Source organism: Drosophila ananassae, chromosome 2L, assembly GCF_017639315.1.
Source record: "Drosophila ananassae strain 14024-0371.13 chromosome 2L, ASM1763931v2, whole genome shotgun sequence".
Classification (NCBI taxonomy): Eukaryota; Metazoa; Arthropoda; class Insecta; order Diptera; family Drosophilidae; genus Drosophila; species Drosophila ananassae.
Window position 1 is genome coordinate 16933617 of NC_057927.1, and position 23006 is coordinate 16956622.

The following is a 23006-nucleotide window of genomic DNA, read 5'->3' on the forward strand; positions in this document are numbered from 1 at the left end:
CATGACGGCCCTGACCGAATGCTGTAGAGTGGTTAGACCCATGGAAGTACCTTCGCGGCGGCGGACATTTGTTGGAATGGGGCGTTAGTGGAGGTGGGGAAAATAATTTCGCAAATTAGCGAGTACCAAGCTTTTTATGACTTAATACCTTGGGCGGGGTATACCAGGCAGCCTCACCCTCAAAAACACATACACCCTGACTAGGATAAACAAGCTGGTGACCAACCGGCCATGTTCCCATTTAGCGCAATGTCAACTTTTGTGTTGTGGTCACTAATGATGACAGGCTGGCAGTCAAAGCACAAGTACACATACAGAAAACACAAAATGGTTGGCGTTGCAAAGCTGAAGCTCCTCCGCAGACCTGCCGCTCACTTGTGACAATGATGTGCCCCGGGTCCGGGTCCGGGTCCGGGTCTGGACTTTGGATGCCTGGCTCTGAAGAAGAACCAGTCTGGCCATCGCGGTTGTCGCACAATGGCGGAAAAAAGCAAACACAAACTGATTTGATTGTTTGTAATTAAAAGTGGACGAACGTTGGGAAAATTAAATGACCATGCGCAGGGCATGTTGGTGGCGCTCTGATCCTCCGTGTGCTGAGCCGGACGTAAAAGTTTACGGCCATGTGCCATGACGGAGCTCCTCACCGCCGTTAATTTAAAAAGTAGAAATCCTATAAACCGCAGACAAGATTACCACGTGCCGGAGATGTGTGGACGTCTTAAATGGTTAATTAGCTTAAATAATACCGTGTTCATTTATTCCATAAAAACTTAAATGCCATTTCCAGCAAAGTGCCACTGTCAAGGGCTCTATCCAGCTGCCAAGAGGCAAGCTGGAATCGAAACAAGACGGAACTCCTGTCAACCGGAGAATATTACTGGGAATGAGTAATGCCCTGTCAGCATCGAGGGCTGCGGAAGGAGTTGAAGGAGTTAGAGCAGCTTTGGTAACAATAGGGTCAGTGTTCGCTAAATGGGCGTTGTATAGAATATAATTGAGTGAGTTCGAAACAAAAATTATAATATTTTAGTCTCCACGGGTCTCGCTGCATATTTGAATATTTGTCAGGAGTGAATTATGATTGTAAACATTTCAAAAAGCAAACCGAATTAGGGTATTGGCATTTAAATTGACTGTTTATGGTAAATAGAAACACGAACTGATATCAAAAGAATCCAATTAATGTCAATTGCTGAGAGTATTAAAAATTTATTTCGTTTTTTGGAATAAATCGGGCTTAAGGTTGCCTTGGTCTACAACTTAATCAAAAATTTAAAATAATAGCTATTATGACTATTATTTTTTCATATAGCAATAAAAGTCGATTGCTAAGGCAATTAAAAATACATTGCTAGTGGTTGAGCGGAATAAGCCTGGTCCTGGCCACACTTAATGCATTTAAAGCAATTCGGTCCGCAAACAAAGTGAAAGGAATGGCCTGCCGTCTGCTGTGTGCCATCTGCCGTTTACCATCAGGCCATCCAGCAGCCTGTTGATTCTGTCGATTGCCACTCCGAAGCCGAGTAGTCAGCGGTGGCTGGAACCGGCACAACGTTTTTTGAAGGGGCAAAGGACAAGGAACTGTTGCCGTGGCGCAACAACTGTCCGGATAATTGAGAGAAAAAGCTCCGGAGCGAAAAGCTTTTGCTCTCTCGTGCCATTGGAAAGGCTCCACTCCCACTGCCACCCACATCGGCCCACTCTCGATTCGGATTTTGGTGGGAAAGGTTCTGGTCGAGATTCAGGTGTGGGTGTATCCCGAGCCGTCGATTTTCCAGGCTGGCAGTGCGTGGCGCCTGCCACTTCAGTCTAGGATAAACGCTTGCGACGAGCACAACAAGTGCGCGCATGCAAACAGCCCCGGAGCCAGTGGTTTTTGAGCCAGGAGCCAGTGCTACCCCAGCCCTACTCGATTCTCCTTTGTAGTGTAGTGTGCTCGAGTGAAAGTGACAGTGTCAGTGAGTGTGATTGTGTGCCCAGAAAAGAAGAGGCAGGACATCTGCTAGCGGGATTCATCGGAAATTTTTATTTGCGAGTGCGCGAATTAAGTAGCTGCGCGCGTTCAATCAAACATGTAACTCCTTTTACGATTCTGCGATCAATACTTCATGTGCCGTTATTGGTAATTGGTGGTGGTGCCAAAGTAGAACCCAACAATTTGTTTACCCCTTTTAAGCCCCGGAACAAGCCACCATACCACGTTATTCATTATTTTTGTGAAGATAATCAAGCTCAAGAAAGTTTTGTGTGAATTTTGGATTTCAATCCTAGGCTAAACCCATCTACAAAGAAATATTTCTGGACGGAAGTTAGGCATTTGTTTGCTACTTCAGTCGGAATAACCCCATACGGAAATATGAATATTTTTTGGATAATCGCTTTACTTTTAGGATTACTGCAATCAAAGCCAATAAGTGAGTATAATTTTTGGTCTGATTTAGGCTACTCAGATTTGTTCTTTATAATTCTAGCTTTTTTGTTCTTGGTCTTAAATTATTTTTTTATGCTATCACAGCTAGTGAAGATAACTTAAGACTTTAACTTCAAACTAAGTTTTTGTTTTGGAGTCGCCTCTCAATTTATTTATAAATACTGGCATTTAACTTTTGTGTGCATATGCAAAATTTCTGAAGAAAAGCCTTTTGCTGGTTAATTGCAAATGGTGGGCAGGCATGTTGGACTTTACTCCTTGGACCTCCGAAAAAGTCGAATGTCACGCACGTAGGGCAAGGAGAAGAATGGACACGGGAAGGCGGATGGCGGGGCAACAGCCGGGCGCATTCTCAGCACCTGCCACTTTTGGCTGCTGGCTTTTCCATAAGACTCATGAATAATTCATGGGGCACGCTTCGATTATTTACTTCATAAACATTCCGCTATGGTCCAGTTCGGTCCGAACATTGGGTGGTTGGGGGTGATGTGGTGGTCCCAGAGGGCCGGGCCGTGAAGAAAGCAGAAGGAAGTCCGAGCCGTTTACAGGTTGCGCATGCTTTTCATTTTAATAAATTGTAAATTATTAGCTTATCGCCAACAGTGGCACTTGCAACATGCACTGCCAGCTTGATGGCGTGTTCAATGAATTGCAAATGTCACCGCTAATGGGGAGTACGTTTGGAAAATTTAATGTGATTAGCGATCCAATAAGCTGTGCAAAGTATGCCACAAAGTTAAATTCCATTACGGCTTCATTTTGGGCAAAAGTTAATCAAAAACTCAATGAGTAGCTCGTAAAACACAAGAACCCCATTGGCTGAGCGCTTTCCGCTCGTATCTATTACACGTTGTCGCTGGCAACGTAATTGCTGAAAAATTAATACCAAGGAGCCAAGGAGCAGCAGGAGTAGCTGGGAGATCATCCTGCCGTACAGCACGTTTTTGCAATTTACCCGGCGGCAAGATACTCGGTCGGGTAGCGTCATATAAAATGCGCCGATGCCACAGTGAAATCAATTTCAAGTCATTAAATGAAATGAATCTTTATGGAGACCCATGCCACAGATTAGCAGTCCTGCCACTCGTGTGTACGGGTCCTTAAGAATTTAAACACGTTGCTTGGTTCGAAAAGTGTAATCGAAACTGCCCCCCGACACTTGATGCGATTATTATTGATTTTCCCTGCTGAAATTGTTGTGATTGAATTATTTATGTGGGCGGTGGTGGTGAAAGAGGCCTCTCTTCGGGCCGTGGAGTTCATTAGTTAGCCCACTCAGCACTCGCTCGCTTGACGGCTTAATTGAGTTGGCAAGACTGTCGAGCACTTATTTACAGAAGCAACAAAAGGCGCACGTGACGGGCATACTCACTCTTCATGGCCAAAGGAGTAAACCAACAGCATCGTATTTGCCAAACGCTTGATGGTGGATTTAATTTAGAAATTAAAGCAAAACATAAATCAATTTGACTAACTAAACAGCGGGCTGCAGAACTACTACACATTTGCATTTGAATAAATATTGTGTCAAGCCACTGGCTAACAGCCACTTCTGCAACAACTGAAGCAGCAGCAACAGAAGCAGCTTGAGGCAAGGGCTGGCCTTCGCGTCGTATACTTAATGTGGCCACATGTCCATACAAATGTAATAATTGCGACGACGGCGGCAGCAATAACAAGGCAAGTATGTACACTCAGAGAAACCTCAATGGCAGGGATGCTGCTGCCCTTCGGGCCATCTGAAGACCCCACTGTGGATGAGGATGTGGTTGCGGATGTGTACTCACTGTACACACATCACTCCGACAACAGCCTGCGACAGCTGTGGAGATGAGGGAGCTGCGAGCGGCAAGGGGGAAACGAGAAGATGGACGCCGTAGCCTGCAGCAGACTAACTGACTGCTCGGCTCTTCCAGGATGTCAGGATGCCTGACTGGCTGCCAGGATTCTGCCCGGCCGTCTGCCGTATGACATGTGACGACTTTGACAAAGCAAGTTGCCTTCCCCCAGTCCCCAAACGACCCTCAATGTCCTCAAGGCTTCGCAATACGAGTACTGACTTGTGCAAAGACGCTTTTGGCATATCTAATGAAAGTTTCCCAGCCTTCCGTTTGCCCATCTGGTTGGCATTGCACTTTAATAGACTCTCTCCCTACCCAAATATACGGAAACAGATCCAGGAAGAGAAAGTTGGCCTTACCAATCGAAATAAATATTGTAAACGGTCTATAAATTGTTGCTCAGCCTCGGGCAAAGTTTTGACCCGCCTGCTGTCGAAGTTAACTTGAGTGGCAGAAATCAGATTAAGCCAAATATTATACATGGCAGCCGTAATGTATGGCGTACAATTTGCAGGTGCGAGGCGTTCGTGGCTCAGGACTTGAACAATTTTGCACAAATTTGGCGCAAAGACAATCAAAAAGTTATAAAACAAGCTTCGGCTGAACCGAAACAAAAGCAATGCCCGAGAGTTGTAAGAGTTCCAAGAGTCTGGGCCTTATGGATGCCTCAGGCGAAATCCGCCACGGAGGACGGTCTCCAGTTCCTGGATGCTGACTGGTGGCTGCGGGATAGGTGTCTCAGAGGCGTGTGTGTATCGGGCTGTAAAAACTTTGCCTAACTTTCGCTTATTCCATTGTTTTTGTGTTGTTTACCTCTCCTTCTGTTTCCTGTTGCCACCATGGCATTGCGCATACGCCGCGTGGTCTTATTATCAGCCGCATCAGCGGCGCCGTAAAGTAAATGCAAAGTGTGCAAAGTCTATAAACGAGCGTCAAACTTAAAAGCCCCAAGGTGGCGGCGCCTCGCCAAGGACGACAAGGACTTAAGCTTGTTTTTGGCCTGCCCGAAGCAGGAGAAGCCGAAAGAGACAGACTAAGGTGCCCAAAAAGGAGAGGCGAGAAAAGTACGCCAGGTTTATCGGTGGGCAATAAGTGGGACTCGAGTGCGGCGCGGCCTATCAAAAAGTTGCTCACACGACAAATTGTCACAAAGACAGCGAAAGCAGAAGCGGCACCATCAGCCCAAACAAGAAAAACGAATTTTATATTTCTCCGTTTTCTATTATTTGTATTATTTGTGGTGCTCCTGGCAATGTCGTTAAACGGGGGCCCCATTAAAAAGGACTCCCAAATATATATATGTGATATAAATACACACACTCGTATGAGGGCGGGTGTCAGATGCCAGCTGCTTCAAAGGAAGCTGGGGTGGGGGACGGATCACAGCCAGCAAATAAAAAAGAAAGCTTCCGCAAAACAATTATGCCTAAGTGTAGGATCTAAAATATTTATGTAGCCACTCCTGCCATCGGAAAAATAAACCAAAGCCAAACCAAAGAAGGAAAGACGATTGTCAGCTATTTTTGGCTGTAAAATTTCCTACAAATAAACGTCAAAGCGGCTAAGGCGACTTGAAAAAACTATTAAGATGTCAGCAAATAATTACGCATGAAAGCAGTTGCATAAATCTGGTCGCCTCTTATTGCCAAATCCGCCACTAAAACGAACTGAGCTGGAAACTGCGAAGCCATCGAGGCGTTGCCTCCGAAAATGGCCATAATGCGACACTTGAGCTCGAAGCCGAGCAGCCATCCCAACTTGCCAGTCAGCCTCCACATCGGAGGACGGAAGGCGCTTTATCAAAAGGGATTTGCCAACTGGCCGGGTAGGAGGGGAGTCCGGCCCAGAGGATTCGTCAGAGCCAGAGGAGGAGATAGAGGATGCATTTGCCTTACACTTGGCCTCGGGTCTGACAGTTTTGTAATAACAATGACCGACCGCAGAAAAAGCGGAATCGATTTGCCATTTTTCACTAAATTTATGAGTTTATGAGCCGGCGATGGTGCTCGTGCTTCTGTGTCTGTTGTTGCTGTTGACAGAAGCGGCGGGAGCGCTCTTTTTTACATTTTCCCCCAAAGCGAAACTGATGACATTTATATTTTATTGCCTCCCAACAGCCTTTGGGTCCTCTTTGAACTTAATCCCGCGCCGGCCTTAATGAGCCTTAATAAGGACTCTGGCAGCAGGAAGCAACTGCAGCATAAATCTCTGCAAACCCTAATCACAGGCTCGACCCCAAATAAATTTTCCAAGGTTCCATAAATTTGACAGTCGCACGCAAAGAATCGACAAACTGCGAGAAAAAATGACGGGAAAATGTTCACCAGGAAGTGAAATCGAAATGTAAATTGACCGCCTCGCTCATTCAGTGACAAACAAACAGCAGAAAGAGCTGGGAATTGCGGTCACATTCAAGTCAGAAACCGAATTTAGGCCTGACCAGAATGCTGCCCAACGATGCGTTAATTATTCAGGCCCACATGCCAGGAGTCGGAGCATTAGTCCACAAAGTGCTGGCCGCATTCATCATTATCCACAGTTTGAATTTTGCCACAAAGTTTTTGGCCTCAAAACTTTTGACAAAGGTCGAGAGCAGTTTAAAGCAAAACGAAAGTCAAACGCTGCCGGCCATTCCTGCAAAATAAATGAATGATCCGGCCAGTCCCAGTTACGAGAGGCAAGACTTTGCTTTTTGAAAGGGATTTGTTTTAAGGGATTTAGAAGGAAGCACACACAAACTCAGTGTAGCAGCATAAAGGACAGATCGGCCTAAACTCGGACCCGGAGTTGGACTGGGATTCGGAGACCAAAGTGATGGCGCATAAATTGTTGGTCCGAAATCCGGAATCCAAAAGAGCTTAAGCCATAAGCGAGGCGTGTGGTCAGGCAAAACAAATGACAGTAAAACGCATAAATTGAACCTGTGCCAAAGCATTGAAATCACAGAAGTACAGTCACGCAGTTATGCCCTGGCTCTCAATCTGTAAGTGTGGGTGCAGGTCATTAGGAGTCTAGGGGTACGGCCAGGACATTTTCTCGTGGTAAACGGAACAAACGGTGATTCAAGGCCAGATATAAACGAGCTATAGACTGAAACAAATGGGAATATACATATTATATGTAAAATAGTTTGTGTTGGAAATTTTTAAATAAATAAATACGATAAAATAACATGTGAAATACAATGCAACACTATACAAAAAGTAATTTGAGCATTAAAATGATTTTGCTGACGATACCTTTCAAGAGATAAATTTCTTCAGTGTATAATTTGGCAAAGACATTGCGTTCCTTGCTACACAACAGTCATAACAATTTAATCACTGCCAAAAGCCTAGGACAATTTAAAGTTGTCCCCTCGTCCTGGGTTCGTGTTGTATTTTATTGCCACGATAGACTCACAGACAGACGTTATAAAGCCGCATGGTGCACATCAAAACAATTCTCCGCCAGTAGGCAAAATTAATTAAAAAAGCCTGTGACTGCCAGAGAGTCGCTCCTATCTGTGGTGGCATCCTTTTCGCTCTGCCTGCACTCTAACTAAATAAAAACATGTCTAGGCACTAAAAAGTTTATTATTGTAAGCCCAAGTAAAAAAGAACTCGCATTAAATGGCCGAAAAAAGAATATCTCGGCGAAAGACTGTAGCAGGCTGAATGGAAAATTAAACAGAGCCGGAAATGTCACACATACTCATACAAGCCGCACCCACGGAGACACCAAGAGGAGCAGGACAACAAGGATAACGAGGGCGGTGAAGGATCGGAGGAAAAACAGGGAACAAAAACAAACAAACAATAACGACGGCAAATGCCTGGAAAAAGGGCTAGCAAAGTTGGCCAACCGAGTGGGAGTGGTGGAAAGTATGAAGGAGGGAGCAGTGGCAGGGGCAGGAAAAAAGCGAAGTAAACTACACATTTTTATTATGCAAAGGGGGCGCAAATGAAAGGCAAATGTTTTGTTTTTACACCCTCACCGCCAATCCCCCTCCTCGTCCAACCTCTGTGAGTGTGTGTAATTTTATTTTAGTGCAGTTGTGTGTGTGTGTGCTCACTTGAAAGTATTGTTAACGGGACGCATAAAAGCGGGCCAACGAGAAAGGAGTGTGTGTGTGTATAAAAAAGTGCGGACCCTTGTACGAGTGGGACGACCCAAAGTAGGCAATAAAACACTACCAGAAATCTAGGCACGCGTTCATTCGCATGACAGACAATACGGAAACAAAGGCAAAAAACCGAACCCATGTAGTAAGGGTCGAACTTTTGCTTTTTTATGAACACGAGAAATGAGACAAATAAAGTGTGATTACTGCAAATTGAGTGAGCTGCATGAATTGTGTGACAAAGCGTCAAACAACTCGCAGTTTGTCAAGTGCCAAAGTGTGAAAAGCTGGCCGGTAATTCGTAGACTTAACTAGCCGGAAGCAAGGCATAAATTAAGGCCAACCGAAGCCGAGGCACTCTAAACACACGCAGTGCCAGTGAGGAGATTTTCAAATTATCCCTGATTAAGAACATAAGCAGTTAGGCAGCTCACAGCCATCGGCGTGTGTTAAGAAATATATCTTCCAGATATCTGCTGGCAATAAATACACTGAAACAATTTATTTTATAAATTTATCCATGTAGATAATGGATGTGTACCTTCCCCTCTTCACCTATTTTTCTCTGTGCACAAATCCCAGTAGTTTAAAGGCAATTGTTTTCCTTGGGCAGCAGCTGCTTAATTAATTGGACGGATTCTATGTGTCCTGGACATGTTTTAATGTCCAAGATGCGGTTTTGTAGAATGTTCATGAATGTGTCTGTGCGGTGGTCAGGTGGTGAGAAACCCTAATAGCTTCAGAAGCTGAATCCTGTTGTCAGTGTTGACTGTAGCGAAGCTTCCGTGTTCTACCTTTAATGCCTGCAGTTAATATGCGGCAGGTGACTCGGCGTTCTGGCCTCTAATGAGCTCCAATGCCGATGATGAACACAGCGGATGAATAAGGCATTTCATGCGTTAAATTGAATTAATAATGTTAATGGTTAGTGCTTATGAATATGCGCTTTCGTGCCTCCTTGACTTGTGACTGGGCTGCCGTGTCGTATACGTTATGTGTGGGCGTCTTAAGCTTGCCTCGGCGCCTTATTAATTGCCACTCTTGCGATATTTAAGCATATGAGCCCAATTAAAGCCCTGGCTTCAGCCATGCCCCATTCTGAGCATTTAAAATTCTATTCCCAGTATACTCCCGTATAAACGCTCTGGCTGTGGCTAAGCTGCTTATTATTCAACAAGCTGTACGACCAGCCACATCCTCCTCCGGCAAATCTAGCAATCACGGTGGAGCTCAATAATTGTGTATTATATAAGAGAGCAGCTAAGGCGGGTGGCAAGGCACAAAGCACAAAGCCAAATACGCGTCAATTGGCAGCCACATGCGCACTCGAGTAAACACAATCCTCGAGGAATTACCAGCTGAATAATGGCTCGACTTGCCCGGCTTGGATGCTTTACAATAATGGGTTTGGGGCAATGCACAAAGCCGGCAACAGAAAAATGAAATATAAATAAATAAAATTGAAGTGCTTGCAAATTAACAGCAGGAATCTTGAGGACTGCAAATGAGGTTTCCAGTCTAAACATTTTTTCACTTTCCAGCCAAAGGGCATGTCCGAAAATACCCAAGTATATGCAGTGCTGACTGGAGAAAAGGCGTTTGGGAATAACTTAACCCAACAGAAAAAGAAAAACACAAGCCCAAAAAAAAAGGAAAACTCGCCGGCAAGCATTCACACACAAACACTCGCTAAAGAAAAACTTGGCTGGGGAGCACATAAGTGAACGCTTGAATGGTTGGCACTTCTGTCTTTGTAATTGCGGCCCCAATGCTAATGCCTCCTTGGGGCTGGCCAAAATGAAAATGCGTAAATTATTGATTACAATCGCCAGAAATCATGCAGTCCAAACAAAGGGCCTACATATAGATTTTATGATGCCCTGAGCTGATTGTAACGCCTTTTGTGCGTATAGAAATTTTCCTTTTTTTTGGCCCACTACGTCCTCGTTGGAAAAAAATGAAAATGTGCCAGACCAAGGGGAAAATTGTGAGCGGAAAGGAATCGTATAATGAAGGCACTTTTCGAGCCCGACTTGGGCGTTGATTTTTTAATGGTGCCTCCGGCCAACGACGTCAGGAATTTGAATTCGGACTGGGCTTGGGACTCAGATTGGACTTGGTACCAGCATCGGGTTTGGACTAGGGCATGGGTCTGGAAAAGGAATTGGAATTGGAAGGCAAACAAAGCCTGACTGGCATTGATTGTGCAAGGACTGTTGTTCTACGCGAATTGTTTCAACAAGTTGTAGCCATGGTTGACGAGGGTTGCCAGTTTGCTATTGCCGCCGGCTATATAACCCCCAGATCCTTATTAGCAGCCCGCAAATATGCTGCGCCACATACGGTTAAGTCCTCGATAAATGCGCATTTTCAGCCAGGCCGATATCCGTCGGACCACATCACATGTTCGACGTATCTCTGGCCGCAGACATTAGCCAAACAAATAGTCGTCGGACAGCAGGTGCGGCCGAGAGTTAACGGGAATCGGATCCAAAATGAAGCTAACAAAAAGCCAAAGCAGATATAACAGGCAAAAAAGCAAACAAAAATGTCAAACTGTGGGTCAAGCATAAATGTCAATATCATCAGCAGGCTCGAAAAACACTGCCGGCTCTCTGTCGTCATTCCACCTGCTCCCCGTTCTCACCACATCCTCCTCCTCATCTGGAGTCCCTCATTCTGGCTCATGTTTGTGTCACAGGGCTAATGCCTGTGTAGATTAGAGATTAGGCAACTTCAAAAGGCAGCCTGCCATTTCTGTTGGCCGGGAGGATGTTTGAATGTTTCTTGGGTGAATTACGAATACGAAGCATAATTGTGACGCAGGCTCAACGTGATGGCGGTCAGGATCGCTTGGTTTGGACAGCACGTGGCCCCCTTGACCATTAATTGTTCAGGTGGGGCGTGGGTTCACAAATTTTATTCACCTGCGGTTGCGAAACATTCGTTGTCGCTGCGAAATGTTTCCCATTTTTTATTTTGGCTGTTTTGGTTTTGAAGAGGGTGGAAAAGTTTTCAATTTGAAAACAGGACAACAGCTGCGCATGTCACTTTCAACCAATATACCGTCGCACCAAACAATAAATAAATAATTTTTCGTATTTAATTGTTTCGGCGACTAAAGCTGGAGCTGGGGCCCCGAAATTGAATCGGACTTGGTTATAAACAAATGGGACAATCCACCAAAATTTGTGGGTGCGACTGGAAATGTCAAATGCAGTTTGGAATTTCACTCTCCGGCATCCCATCTGTCATGAATGATTTAAATGTGTTTCCCAAAACCGAATAAGGAATGCCTTGTTTTTTGCGGAATATGAATAAATGTAGCGGCCGGAAATGAGCATTCCTGCCCAGAGCCAGCCCTCAGATTAAAATTGCATTTTCAGCCTCAAAGCATATTCAAATTAAGAATTGTTGTTTGGCTGTTGGCTGTACATCGCATTAGCCAAACGCAGAATGATTGAAACTGAAACCCAAATCGCCGGCCCTTGTAATTTGGCTTACCCGGCTCGTTGCTGCTGTTTGCTGTTTTGTGATGCCAACACACATTAATAATAAATAATTCCCCTTAAAAGTAATTTAAGCATTTTTATGTGTTTGCCAACGTTGGAGTCGCAGTCGCAGTCTCAGTCGGCGGCGTTTGCTTTTCATTTCTTTAATGGTCTGCATCTTTACGAGGCAGGTCCAGGTCGCGCTTACTGGAGCGGCAACTGTTGGCCATCCTCGGCACACAGTCACACACACATACCACTACAGAATACAAACCTACAAACGCAGACACTCACACCAAGCCAGAACTCGAGGCGCATGTCTAACACTCGTTATGAGATTCATGGCCTACATGTGTTTGCTCCATGGCCTTGTGAACGGGCGCGGGGCGTGTTGTACAGTGGGCTATGTACTTTACGTGCTGGGCAGCCCTGTGGGCGTGACTGGGCTAGTCCTTAGTCCTTTGGCTGCATGAGCCATGGCATGAGGTGTCCTTGAAGCCATTTTCTTGTACATATAAACGGATTCTGGTCGTGGTCTTTTTTCCTTGTTCGCTTCTCTCATTTTTGTAGTCGCCCAGATAAAATTTTCAACCAGGAAGTTGGCTTCCTGTGGTGCTCAGTTCTGCTCCTGCTTCTGGCACTGCCACAGCCCCTGGCCCCTAGCCCCTGGCCAGTGTCCCTGGCCGGTTCGCAATTTCTTTCATATTTTGTTTTGGCCATTACGTTGGCTACTTTTGTCGGTCATGATTGTAGGTTTGTACGTATGTATATGTCAGCTGGTTGTGGGAGACATTCGTGCTTGCTATTTTCATTTTCTTTTGATTTTGATTTCATTCATGGTAGCACTCGGCTGTGATTTAATTTCAGAAATGTGACTAAAATGCGGCAGTGAAAATTAGGGAACAAAATAAAAGATTGCCATTGCCTGTATGTGGAGGACAATTCAATTTAAAATTAAGCTCTTAAAGCCATTAAACTTTAACTATCACAGGGAGTTTCATGTCAGAGACTTTCCCAACTCAGTTTCCTTTGATGGCTTTCCTGGATGTAACCAAGGTGAAGCAATTTGTCTCTCCTAGCAGTTCAACTCGTATATCCAACTCGAAACTTCTTCGGTTTTCCATTTTCTGGTGGATAAAGTTCTGCCAGCCCATAGTTTGGACGGATACGGAATATGGAACTACACACTCAGATCCCAGCACCCAGAACGGCTCAAGGACCCTTAAAAGCCACGTCCAGGCCGCAATGGGCCATTTTTCTTGCCCATCCAATGTTGCGTGCTGTTGCTTTCTTTTGGATAGGGGAGATATTTGAATTTCACGCGCGCATACACTGGCAGGGATAAACTGGATTTATATCCGCTAATGCCTGTGATTTGTTCTATAAAATTACTTTATGCCTCGAACATGCCGGCGGACCTTGTCTGCCTTTTTTCTTATATTTTGGCCTTTGTTTTCGCTCCCAGCTAGTGCCGCTGGCAAGGACGGACCAGGACAAGCCTGGATTCTAGGACTAAAGCCAGTGCTTACACTTTCTGAACGAACGCCTCGGCAGCATAACGACTTATGGCCTTATCCTTTTGGTTTCGTTGGGAGTGGGTAAATGCCGGGTGTTTGCCGTTTTATTGTTTGGCTTATGTTGCTGATAGTGTTCGGTTGCCATGGTGTGCGTGCTTAGTTGAGTGTATACATACCATACATATACGGGTCCGCGTGCTTTTGTTTGCTAGGAAAATGTTAGCTTTGTGCGGTCAACTCTAAAAACATTGTGGACTTTTCCATCTAGTCACGACTAGCTCAGGTTAGTCCTACAACCCTCAAGGTTGGTACTTCCCCGCATTTCGTTTGGATTTCCAATCAAGCATACATTTAAATTGGATAGCCACATGGCCACAAATCAATTAGAAAATTGCAAAGTCCACCATGATAAGGCATTGCACATTGAAAATTATTATTGACAGTCACGTCGAGCGCTCCAGTCTTTTTCTCCAGAGTCCAGACTTTGGACTTCGGCAGACAAACAAGCGTAATGAGGACAGGAAATCAGTTTTCAAAAGTATGGGTTGGGGGATAGACGACAGAGCGACGGGATAGGACGACAAGTCGATAGGCAGGCCAGTCAGCCAACTGAATGCCGTCTTGGCAGCTGCCGTTTCTAATGAACTGCCTGGAATGTGGCACTCAGCCATAATGATTCCAAGCAAACGGGGCCTTTCAACTGACAGTTGGATGGGCCCGGACCCAAAGTCGATATATTGCGTTGTCACTGGACAGAAAGGCTATCCCACATACATCTCTTAATGGCAGCCGACCTGTAAATATTGATTTCGCAATCAGTGGTCTATGGTCTTCCGCCTCCATCTACCGCACACAGTCTACTGTTTGAGTTTATTGCAATTAGCATCGGAACAAAGGTAGAAACTTTAATTATGGCAGCATGTCCTTCTGGTCTGTGGGCAATCAATCATCTGTCCAGTTATAGCTCTTAAATTATCCACTGGCAAACAATTATTGACTTTAATAGTTCGCTCATTAATCATGGACATTCGAATCCAATGGGAAGTTACTCAAACTCTTTTGGTCAGTCTTGAGGTCAGCAGTTTAAGTCGGAACGTCGAGCGGTGGGGGGTAAACATTTATTATGCTTCTGGTCTGTGGTTTCTTGTGTGTATTTTCGAACACCTGCGGGAAAGTTTGTTTTATTAAGAGCCACTCGACTGGAGGCAATCAGAGAAAAAAGTAATGAATATGGAAACCAATAGCCAATCAAATTCCACTCTATGAATCTTTCCAAGGCAATTGAAATTTATCTACTATTAAATTGAAACTGTGGCATGCTTCCATCTGGGGATAAATATCAATATCTTCCGGTCCTAATCCAGTTGTTAAAGTCAAATTGGACCACGCCTTGCCTGGAACTGTTGCCCGTTTTGGCTTGTCTCGGAACAGAGCGTTGATTAATGTTGATTGATTGATTATTTGCGTTTTTTTGACATGATGCACGCTTTATTGTCGTTCAGTTCGTGGAAAATCATCAATTTCCGCTTGTAAAAAAGCACAACGCGAGCTCGTTTTTTGCCTTCTCCAGCCATCTATCCATCCAGTCAGCTGGAGTAAAGCCTCCTGCCAGAGCTTGTTGCACAACACAAAGGAGTCTCATCTCATCCCTAGCCCTCCCGGTCCCTCTAGCTCGTATTTTTTCCAGAGTTAGTAATGAATTTTTTTCCTGCTGCCGTCTGGCAGGCAGTCAGCGAAGCATAATTGCGGTGGCTGAGCATCTTGTCAGCGGTCGTGCAGCTCAAATTCGTTATTCCCGCTTTTCGTTTGTTCTCCTCGGTTACATATTGGCCAGCTGCCAGCGCTAAAAAATGACGTGGATTATTGCGACATTGATGTCAAAAAACCCGACATGATTATAAAGCCAGGCAGGGTCCTGCCAATCCATAAGGCGGGTTACAGAGTCATAACCCGACAGTGGTTTTAAACATATGAAAATAACTGTGCTATGATTTTTCAATTTTTGTATTGACAAGTATTTCCATGAGGGAAAAATAAGTATTAGCAAGATTCGGAATTGTATAATTACCCATTAAGGATAGAAATGCAATTTGGCTCTCTCAACATTGGTTGGTCTCCTTGGTTAACCTTAACCAACGCCACAAAAGTTCCGAATTTTTGACCAGTGTTCAGTGGAGATGTCTGGTGTCTGACAGCATCTCCCATTCCCATCGCCTCTTTCCCGGACTACAGACCGATGTCGCCTGCGGTTTGGTCTTGGTCTTGGCCAGCCGGTAAGGTCATGATTGAATTTTCGCAAATTTCGGCTCGTTAGCGTGAGGCACGAACACGTACGTCATGCTGGGGGCTATCCCCAATACCAGACCGACGAAGGTTGGCCATGTTTATGCCTTGTATTGCAACAAGTTGCCAACTGTTTCAGCCCTCAAATTCAAAAACAGGCTCACAGAGGGAAACATACTCGCATATACACTTGACACGCTTCATTTCATTGGGTTTTGTTCTTTCCATTCGGCGTTCACCATTCAGCGTTATCCGATTATTTCCATATTTTTCACGCTGTCAGACACGTTTTTTACTTACTCAGTCGTTGACATTTTGCGTGACTGACGATGGACGCGTGGTGTGAATAAATGAAAATGGAAGCGAATGGAAATTGGCGCCACTGGATAGGCCCTCCAACTGGGGCAATGTGTTTGCCCTCGGCCACTTTGTGTCTTAATTATGATTGCGAATGGCGGAAGCGGCGGCACATTCAAAATTAATTTATCGATTTTTAGCTCCCAATTTTCCAAGTGTTGACTCAATTGAGAAAATTGCCTCCATGAAAGTTGTAAAGGTTCAAGAGGCTATAAATTACACTCTTCAAGTTCCTGCGATTCACATATTTTTTACGCTCTTCAAAAAATTTGCCTCTGGATTCACTAAGAAATAACTCAATTTAACGCACATGTTTAACTTCAACACATACTAAATGTCAGAGACTGGTGGCCTGGCTGCAAACACACATTACGTATACGCAGCGGGTGCCGAAAGAGTCGTTCGACAATATCCTGCGTGCAAATATAAATTTTCAATTTTTTAAAGCTCACTCCAATGGCGTCACCTTGCTCGTAGGAGTACGTGCTAGCTGGCAGAGAGTGTCCAGAAAATGCCGTTTAAATGCCACCCATTGCCCCTTGACCTCCCGATGCCCATCGTGTGAAGGATATACCTAGAGAGGTGGCTGGGAAGGGGGTGCAAATATTTAACACGCCCAGTGCAGCACCCTGTGACCGCCCCAAAACCGGCATGTTGGCATAAAAATTTCTCATGTGCACTTTGGCAAACAAATTAAGATTTATTGAGCCAGGGCAAAGGACCATGTCCTGTAATCTGCCAGTTCACTGAAGTATCTCTGCTGGAGGGCTGCCGCAACGGCTCGTGAATTTACTTTCCCAATGGAATTTCAAGAGGGGTTGCTCTTGGCGCCTCTTCAAATTGCCTGCATACTTTTGCGCTCAACTGACCTTTTTCGGGTTCTTTTTATTTGGTCGAACATTTTAATGGTTTTTCAATTAAACCACAATCGAACAAGTATCGATAGCTACGATTTTCATTTTAATTGCCTTTTATTGGAACACTCTTTAGCCTTACTCTCATAAGCTTTTTTCCTTTATTTACCTCGCCCGCAGATGGACAATCGGATGTGCAGGTGCAATTAGTGGTGCCCAGATATGTGGAGCGCGGATCGAGTGCCACCTTCAAGTGCACGCACAATGTGCGCCCGGAAATACTCTTCAAGGTAAGTGGGATTAGGTCCGTAAATTCAGGATCATGCCATGCATGAGGTTATAAATTATGGAAAGCGCATTAAAAACTTTAAATTGAAAAATAAAAATTGCCGTCTATGGATATCTGGCTAGCAGGCGAGCACAAAGAAACTTTGTTCGCCTTGCACTATTTTGTGGGCAGAAAGTTTCCGGCACTGTGACAAACACAACCAGACCGAGCCGTAACCCTGGGCCAGGAGTAATTCCTGCAAGTTTCGTGCCGCAACTTTGTGGCAGTCAAAGGCATCCCGCATAGAAGCGTGTCCTCGCTGTGTAGAAAAAGTTGCAACCAAAGTGCCATTCCGCTTCATCGAAGCCTCCGGGGCCGTAAACCTTTTACCGCTTTCCGTCTCAATATTAAGACTTGGCTAGTAGTTACCGGCCTTGCTTTTGTTTTTGGTAAGGGTTTCGGTTTCGGTTTCAGTTTCAGTTCGCTTTTGCTTTCGGTTTCCCAGACGCGGCAATTAATTTCACTTCAGTTTACTTAATTCTATCACGAAACATCAACAGGCACGCACTTGCGTATTCGCCAAAATCATTGCCAAGCCTCGACTCCGAGAAAATGAATTTATGGCAAACGGCAAGTATAAGAGTGCCAGGCCACAGAGGGAAAAATGAAAGTAAAAAAATTATCAATCATAAAAGCATTATTTAGTTGTGGTTTCAGAGAAAAAAGTAAATAGCTCATTAAAAGCTTATTAATATTCGATAACTCATTTAAAACGATAATATTAAATTAAAATTGATACCCAATACCATATGGACTTCCTTTTTTCCCGTGCAAGTCTCCGAGCTGGAAAAACTCGAATGAATAAGGAAGGCACAGGCCGACGGACAGCCCGCATACTTTCAATTTAGTTGTGAACTTTGTGGTGGCCACTTTGGAACTACAATTCACACCGCTCCATCGAGCATTCCCATTCGATTCAAGGCCGGCTTGACGTTGACGTTTTGTTCGCTCTAAGTACCATAAAAAAGCGTACAAATTTTTATGGCTCATGACGGAGGACGTTCTGGAAGAGGAGGCAGCCGGAGTAGCTGACCAACATTAGCCGTATATTGATTATTTTTTGGTTTTTTTTTTTGTTTTTATGAAACTAAGATGGATTTAGAACACGGTTGAATTGACGTTGACATTCGGGCCGTACAGTTGGCTTTACTTATAAGCCAGGAGGGAAGCCATTGTTATTCGGAGAGTCCGTCGGATGGTAAAGTATGGAGAACACGAAATTTCATGTCGTGTTTCCGGATCGTGACCCGGGTAACTTAAAGTCGACATAGCGGGTGTCTCATTTGCATGGAAATTCGGTGAATATTCATCCGCTTGCCGCCAAAGTGTCAACTAACAAATTTAATGCGTCGCTGAGCCGCGCAAATGTGTAATGTATTCCTGGATGTGGAAACATGCACAATTAGCAGACTAACCAAATAACCAAACAGCAAAATAGCCAAACAGCAGCGGTGCCCTTATACAGATGTAGACATTTATTTATTTGGCCAGTTGGTCGAGTTGTGGCCAGGACGATAGCTAATTAGTATAATTAACTATATAAGCGAGTGCGCTTGGCTCGGCTTTAAGTTCCCAGCCGCCCAGTCGTCCAGTCGTACAGTTGGACGGACGCCATTCGAATTGCTGCACGAAGCGTGGCAAATTGCCTGGAAGTGGCACTAAAAAGGCAATTAAAACGCAAATGCGAACACTGACGGGATCATGTGGCCCACCAGGCCGAGGGGGCTGTTTTACACATGTAAGGCATAATTTTTGTCGGCCAAAATTATATACGTATACATTCAAATTAAATAAACTAATTACGGTATGCGGCACGAGCCTGGGAATCGGACTCTGCAATCGGGGCCAGTGCACATTAATGAGATTTTGATTTACCACTTTTCAGCTTTTGTGTATTACTTGTGACAGGCGCGCCAGGGAGACGGGTAAACAAAGCCAAGAGGTGGGGTACTAAGGGTGGCACGAGCCAAGTCCTATATGCGGGCTAATAAGCCCAAACACAAACAAAACGGGAAGGCAAAAGAAATAAAGTTGGGCCCGGGCAGACACGCCAAAACAAACACATGTCACAACGAATGCACTCTAAAAAAATCTCTGTAAAAATATTGTTAGGTTTTCTTTTACATTTTTATTTCATTTAATTATTAAGTAGATAACTTATTTAAATATTTTATAAAACATTCAAAGTGGATTATGTCTCCAAAAACTGAAATTGACTTTATTCTTAAGTTATATTTTTTTGCAAGTGCAACGGCAAAGGTGAGGTAAATATTTGGAGGAGGTAGCTGGTAGGTGGGCTTTTGTTATTCATTACTTTGAGATCCATTGGCAATATTATGGCGATACGGAGTTGCATGTCAAATCGAGAGAAAATGTTTGAAACGACCACAAGTGGTTGATAAAAGTTGATGCGTGTCTGTTGGTCCTAGAGAGCGCTAATGGCCATTCCCTCTGCCCTCAAGCTCTTTTGTGGCCGCCGTGTTTTTGTTTGAGTTTGCCCTCTCATTATGACCCTGTGTCCTGGGGTGCGAGTGGGTGAGCGCTTGTGTGGCCTTTATTGATTGACCCGCACAAAACACATAAACTCAAACACACACACCAAAACGCAGAGCACACACGGGCCATGCCACAGGCTTGAGTAATGGCAACATTTGCGGCACAAATTACGCATACGCCTCGCCTGCCTCGGACACATTCAATCAGCACATTAATATTATTAAGTTGCGTGCAATCGATGCAATTTACCTGGACTCTGTAGCATGTCAATATAGCTATTAGAAACCCCTAATTAGAGCTGTTCAGATCTTGAGGACATTAGGGCGAGTGCCATATTTCCCTGGAGTGCATTCTCCATAAGGCAAAATTAATTACTTTTCAACTTTAATCCCGCTGAAATACGATTAAGGCCAGCGCATAAATGCGGGCGTTAAAAAATATGCATAATAAATAAATGCTCGGTGTAATTAAAAATGGTCCAGAAGAGCCGCACATCCGGCCTGAAGCGCTGTCTGGCTTCCTCTTTCCTGTCCCCTCAAAAGCGCTCAGCTAGTTTCAAGTTGAATGTGGAAACTTGTGCATGAAAATTAATTTCCATTTTCATTATTCATATTTGTCGTTGTTGCTGCCCCTGCCCCCTTCCACCATTTCGCCTGTCTCCGCCTCGGATTCACAAAAACAACTTTTAGTGCCCCATTCCAATGAAAGGACTGAAAGTTGCGTTTGTACAAGTAGATTTTGTTTTTAATTGCTGGGGTGACATGCGCCAACACCCATGGTACTACGGCACTCCCATCGTGCGATTCTGACTCTGCCATTCCAATAAAAACATTTTATTATTTACAGTTTTACAGTTTAACGCGCTAACAATTCAGCGAGCGCAGCATCATTCAGTTTGTGCAACTTGTTGCAAAGTTAAATTGCTTCTCCTGGGGGCAGGGAATGAAATTGAGGGAGACGTTCTGTTGTGTAACTTATTGCGCAATGTTTATTCCAATTTAATCATTGGAAGTCATTGTTGTTGACTGAGCGGCAATATTAACCGATTCCGTGGCCAAGGACTGGCACAAATCTGACACTTTCAATCACTGTCAGAAGCAGCAGACTCAGATTACGTATTTGGGAAAATTGGGCACTTGCAACCATCGAATGCTTTTAATATGGGTATGTGTGTTTTGTATTCCAGGTGACATGGCTGAAGGTTGACAAGGGCAAGTTCTTTGAGTTCATAAACGGACGCAACCCACCATTCCGGAACTCTACCATCGAGGGAGCCGAAATCGACGTAAGTACCCCTGTCTGCGGAAGCGGTAAGCCCACCTACACACTTATTTACTCAATCATCATTTTTGCTGTCACTCCAAGGACCCGTAATTGTCCTAAGATTAAGCACGGTAGAATATGCTGGTAAATGGCAGCTAATTGGTAGACACTAGCCGCGTGTTCTTTATGTCCCCCTAGCCACGGGACCAATCAATTGATTTGCTAATGAGCATTTTGTGTCCGACACCGCATTAATTCGCTACTTATTTCCACTCAATCTACTCGTTCTCGGTGCCCGCCTTCAATTAACAGTGGGACAACTCGAACGAGCGACAGGTGACGCTGAAGGATGTCCAGTTCGATCTGTCTGGCCAGTTCTACTGCGAGGTCTCAACGGATACACCCATTTTCACAAAGGCCAGCGCCGACGAGCTCATGAGCGTATTCTGTGCGTAATTTATATTCCAGCCGCTTAAACATAGTCCACTCTAATTATGGTTTTTATTTCTTTTTTTTTTACTACACTATTTCCATCCATATCGGCATGTGCAGTGCCCCAGACGGGTCCGCCCACAATTAGGTTTCGCAAGCGGACGCCCTTCGTGGTGGGAGAGAAACTCTTCGCTCTGTGCAACACAACACGCGGACGCCCCGCCCCGCACATCACGTGGCTAATCAATGGGAAAAAGGTGCGTATGCGTGATATTTGAAACGAGCCGAAACCGATACGAAATTAAACGAATCCCTCTGGCTGGCATGACGATTCGACGATTGCGCAAGCATTCCCCGAATGTGTTTGTAGTAATCGGAGCCAATTTGCAATGGATTACTTTCATGGGCGATGTTCATGGGCGGTAGTTCCGCTGCTGGGCGTCAGGTTAATCATTAGGATAATGCACTCAAAATGACCACTCGGGGAAGTGGAAATCGCTGTCAGTTTCACTTTCACAGGGGGACCGCTGCATTAAGATAAGCATCAGTTTAAGCCATTTTATAATTATGGCCTACATGGGCGGTCGGGAAAGCTTTCATTTTAATTGCACCAGCTGCTGCTGGGTGGCTGGTAGCTGGGGCAGAAAGGAAATGAAATTTAAATAAATTTATTATGTCCACCGCTGGCGGATGGACTACGGGAAAACTCTAAAATGAAATTTATTCATAAACGCGCCCAAGGGCAGTACATCCAACTGCAACAGTGTGTGTCCGAATGGGTCCAGCACAGATGTGGGACTGACCCCTCCGGCCGTGGTCCATATTTAATTCAGGCCCCTGGTTCCTGGGTCCAGAAGTGATGCTGACGCACCAGTTGTGTCAGTGGTTGGGCCATCAGGGCAATGGAGTTTGACATTGAAGTGACTTTTGTTCAAAGTCAATTGTAATTGTTGCCAGCCATTGGGGTACGCATCAGCCTGCTGACTCAAACACTCACCACGAATCTTTTGTTTTACATCAGGTGGAGGACAAGTACGTGCGCACCCACCATGTGTATTCGTTCACCGGGAAGCATCAGCGGCGCACGCAGCAGCAACAGCAGACACAGATGAGTCAGCAGCAGTTGCAACAATACTATCAACAGCAGTACTACAATTCATACCACCAGCAGTACCACATCCCCATGGGTCAATTCATGGACCGATACGATAAGAGCCTGCGCTGGCCGGCAGGAGCTCGAGGTGGTAAGTAAAGTCCCCAATTATGGATAAAAGTAATGGAAAAAAGCTTGTCTTGAAGGCTTCAATGCTAAAAATTACTATTCCAATCTAGGTTATATTTAAAAGAACTTTATTTAATTTATAGTAATCAGTATAATATTAATCACTAAACTTGTATTAAAAGAGGTCTTAAACATTGAGAGCTATAGTGAGTTTAATGTCAACTAATTAAAGGCAAAACATTAGAAGCAGAAGGCAGAAAATGCTGACCTATTCAGACATGATTTCCTTTGAACAAGTTGGATGCGACATTGCAGTATTTACGTTAATTAGTTTGATTGCTAACCTCGGTACTTTCGGCATACACGTTCTTATTTTTTCACTGCAG

The 23006-nt window shown here is 44.6% G+C and overlaps 1 protein-coding gene across 1 annotated transcript in view; it reads left to right on the top strand.

Annotated features, from left to right (window-relative positions):
- The first annotated feature begins 1736 nt into the window (after positions 1-1736).
- LOC6501344 overlaps positions 1737-23006 on the top strand; it is a 37556-nt gene continuing 16286 nt past the window's right edge. Inside the window, exons 1-6 of the mRNA XM_001954996.4 lie at positions 1737-2417; positions 17060-17169; positions 20890-20988; positions 21279-21414; positions 21519-21655; positions 22420-22642. Coding sequence (XP_001955032.2) covers positions 2360-2417; positions 17060-17169; positions 20890-20988; positions 21279-21414; positions 21519-21655; positions 22420-22642 — 763 coding nt within the window. The 5' untranslated portion in view covers positions 1737-2359. The remainder of the gene's footprint in view (positions 2418-17059; positions 17170-20889; positions 20989-21278; positions 21415-21518; positions 21656-22419; positions 22643-23006) is intronic.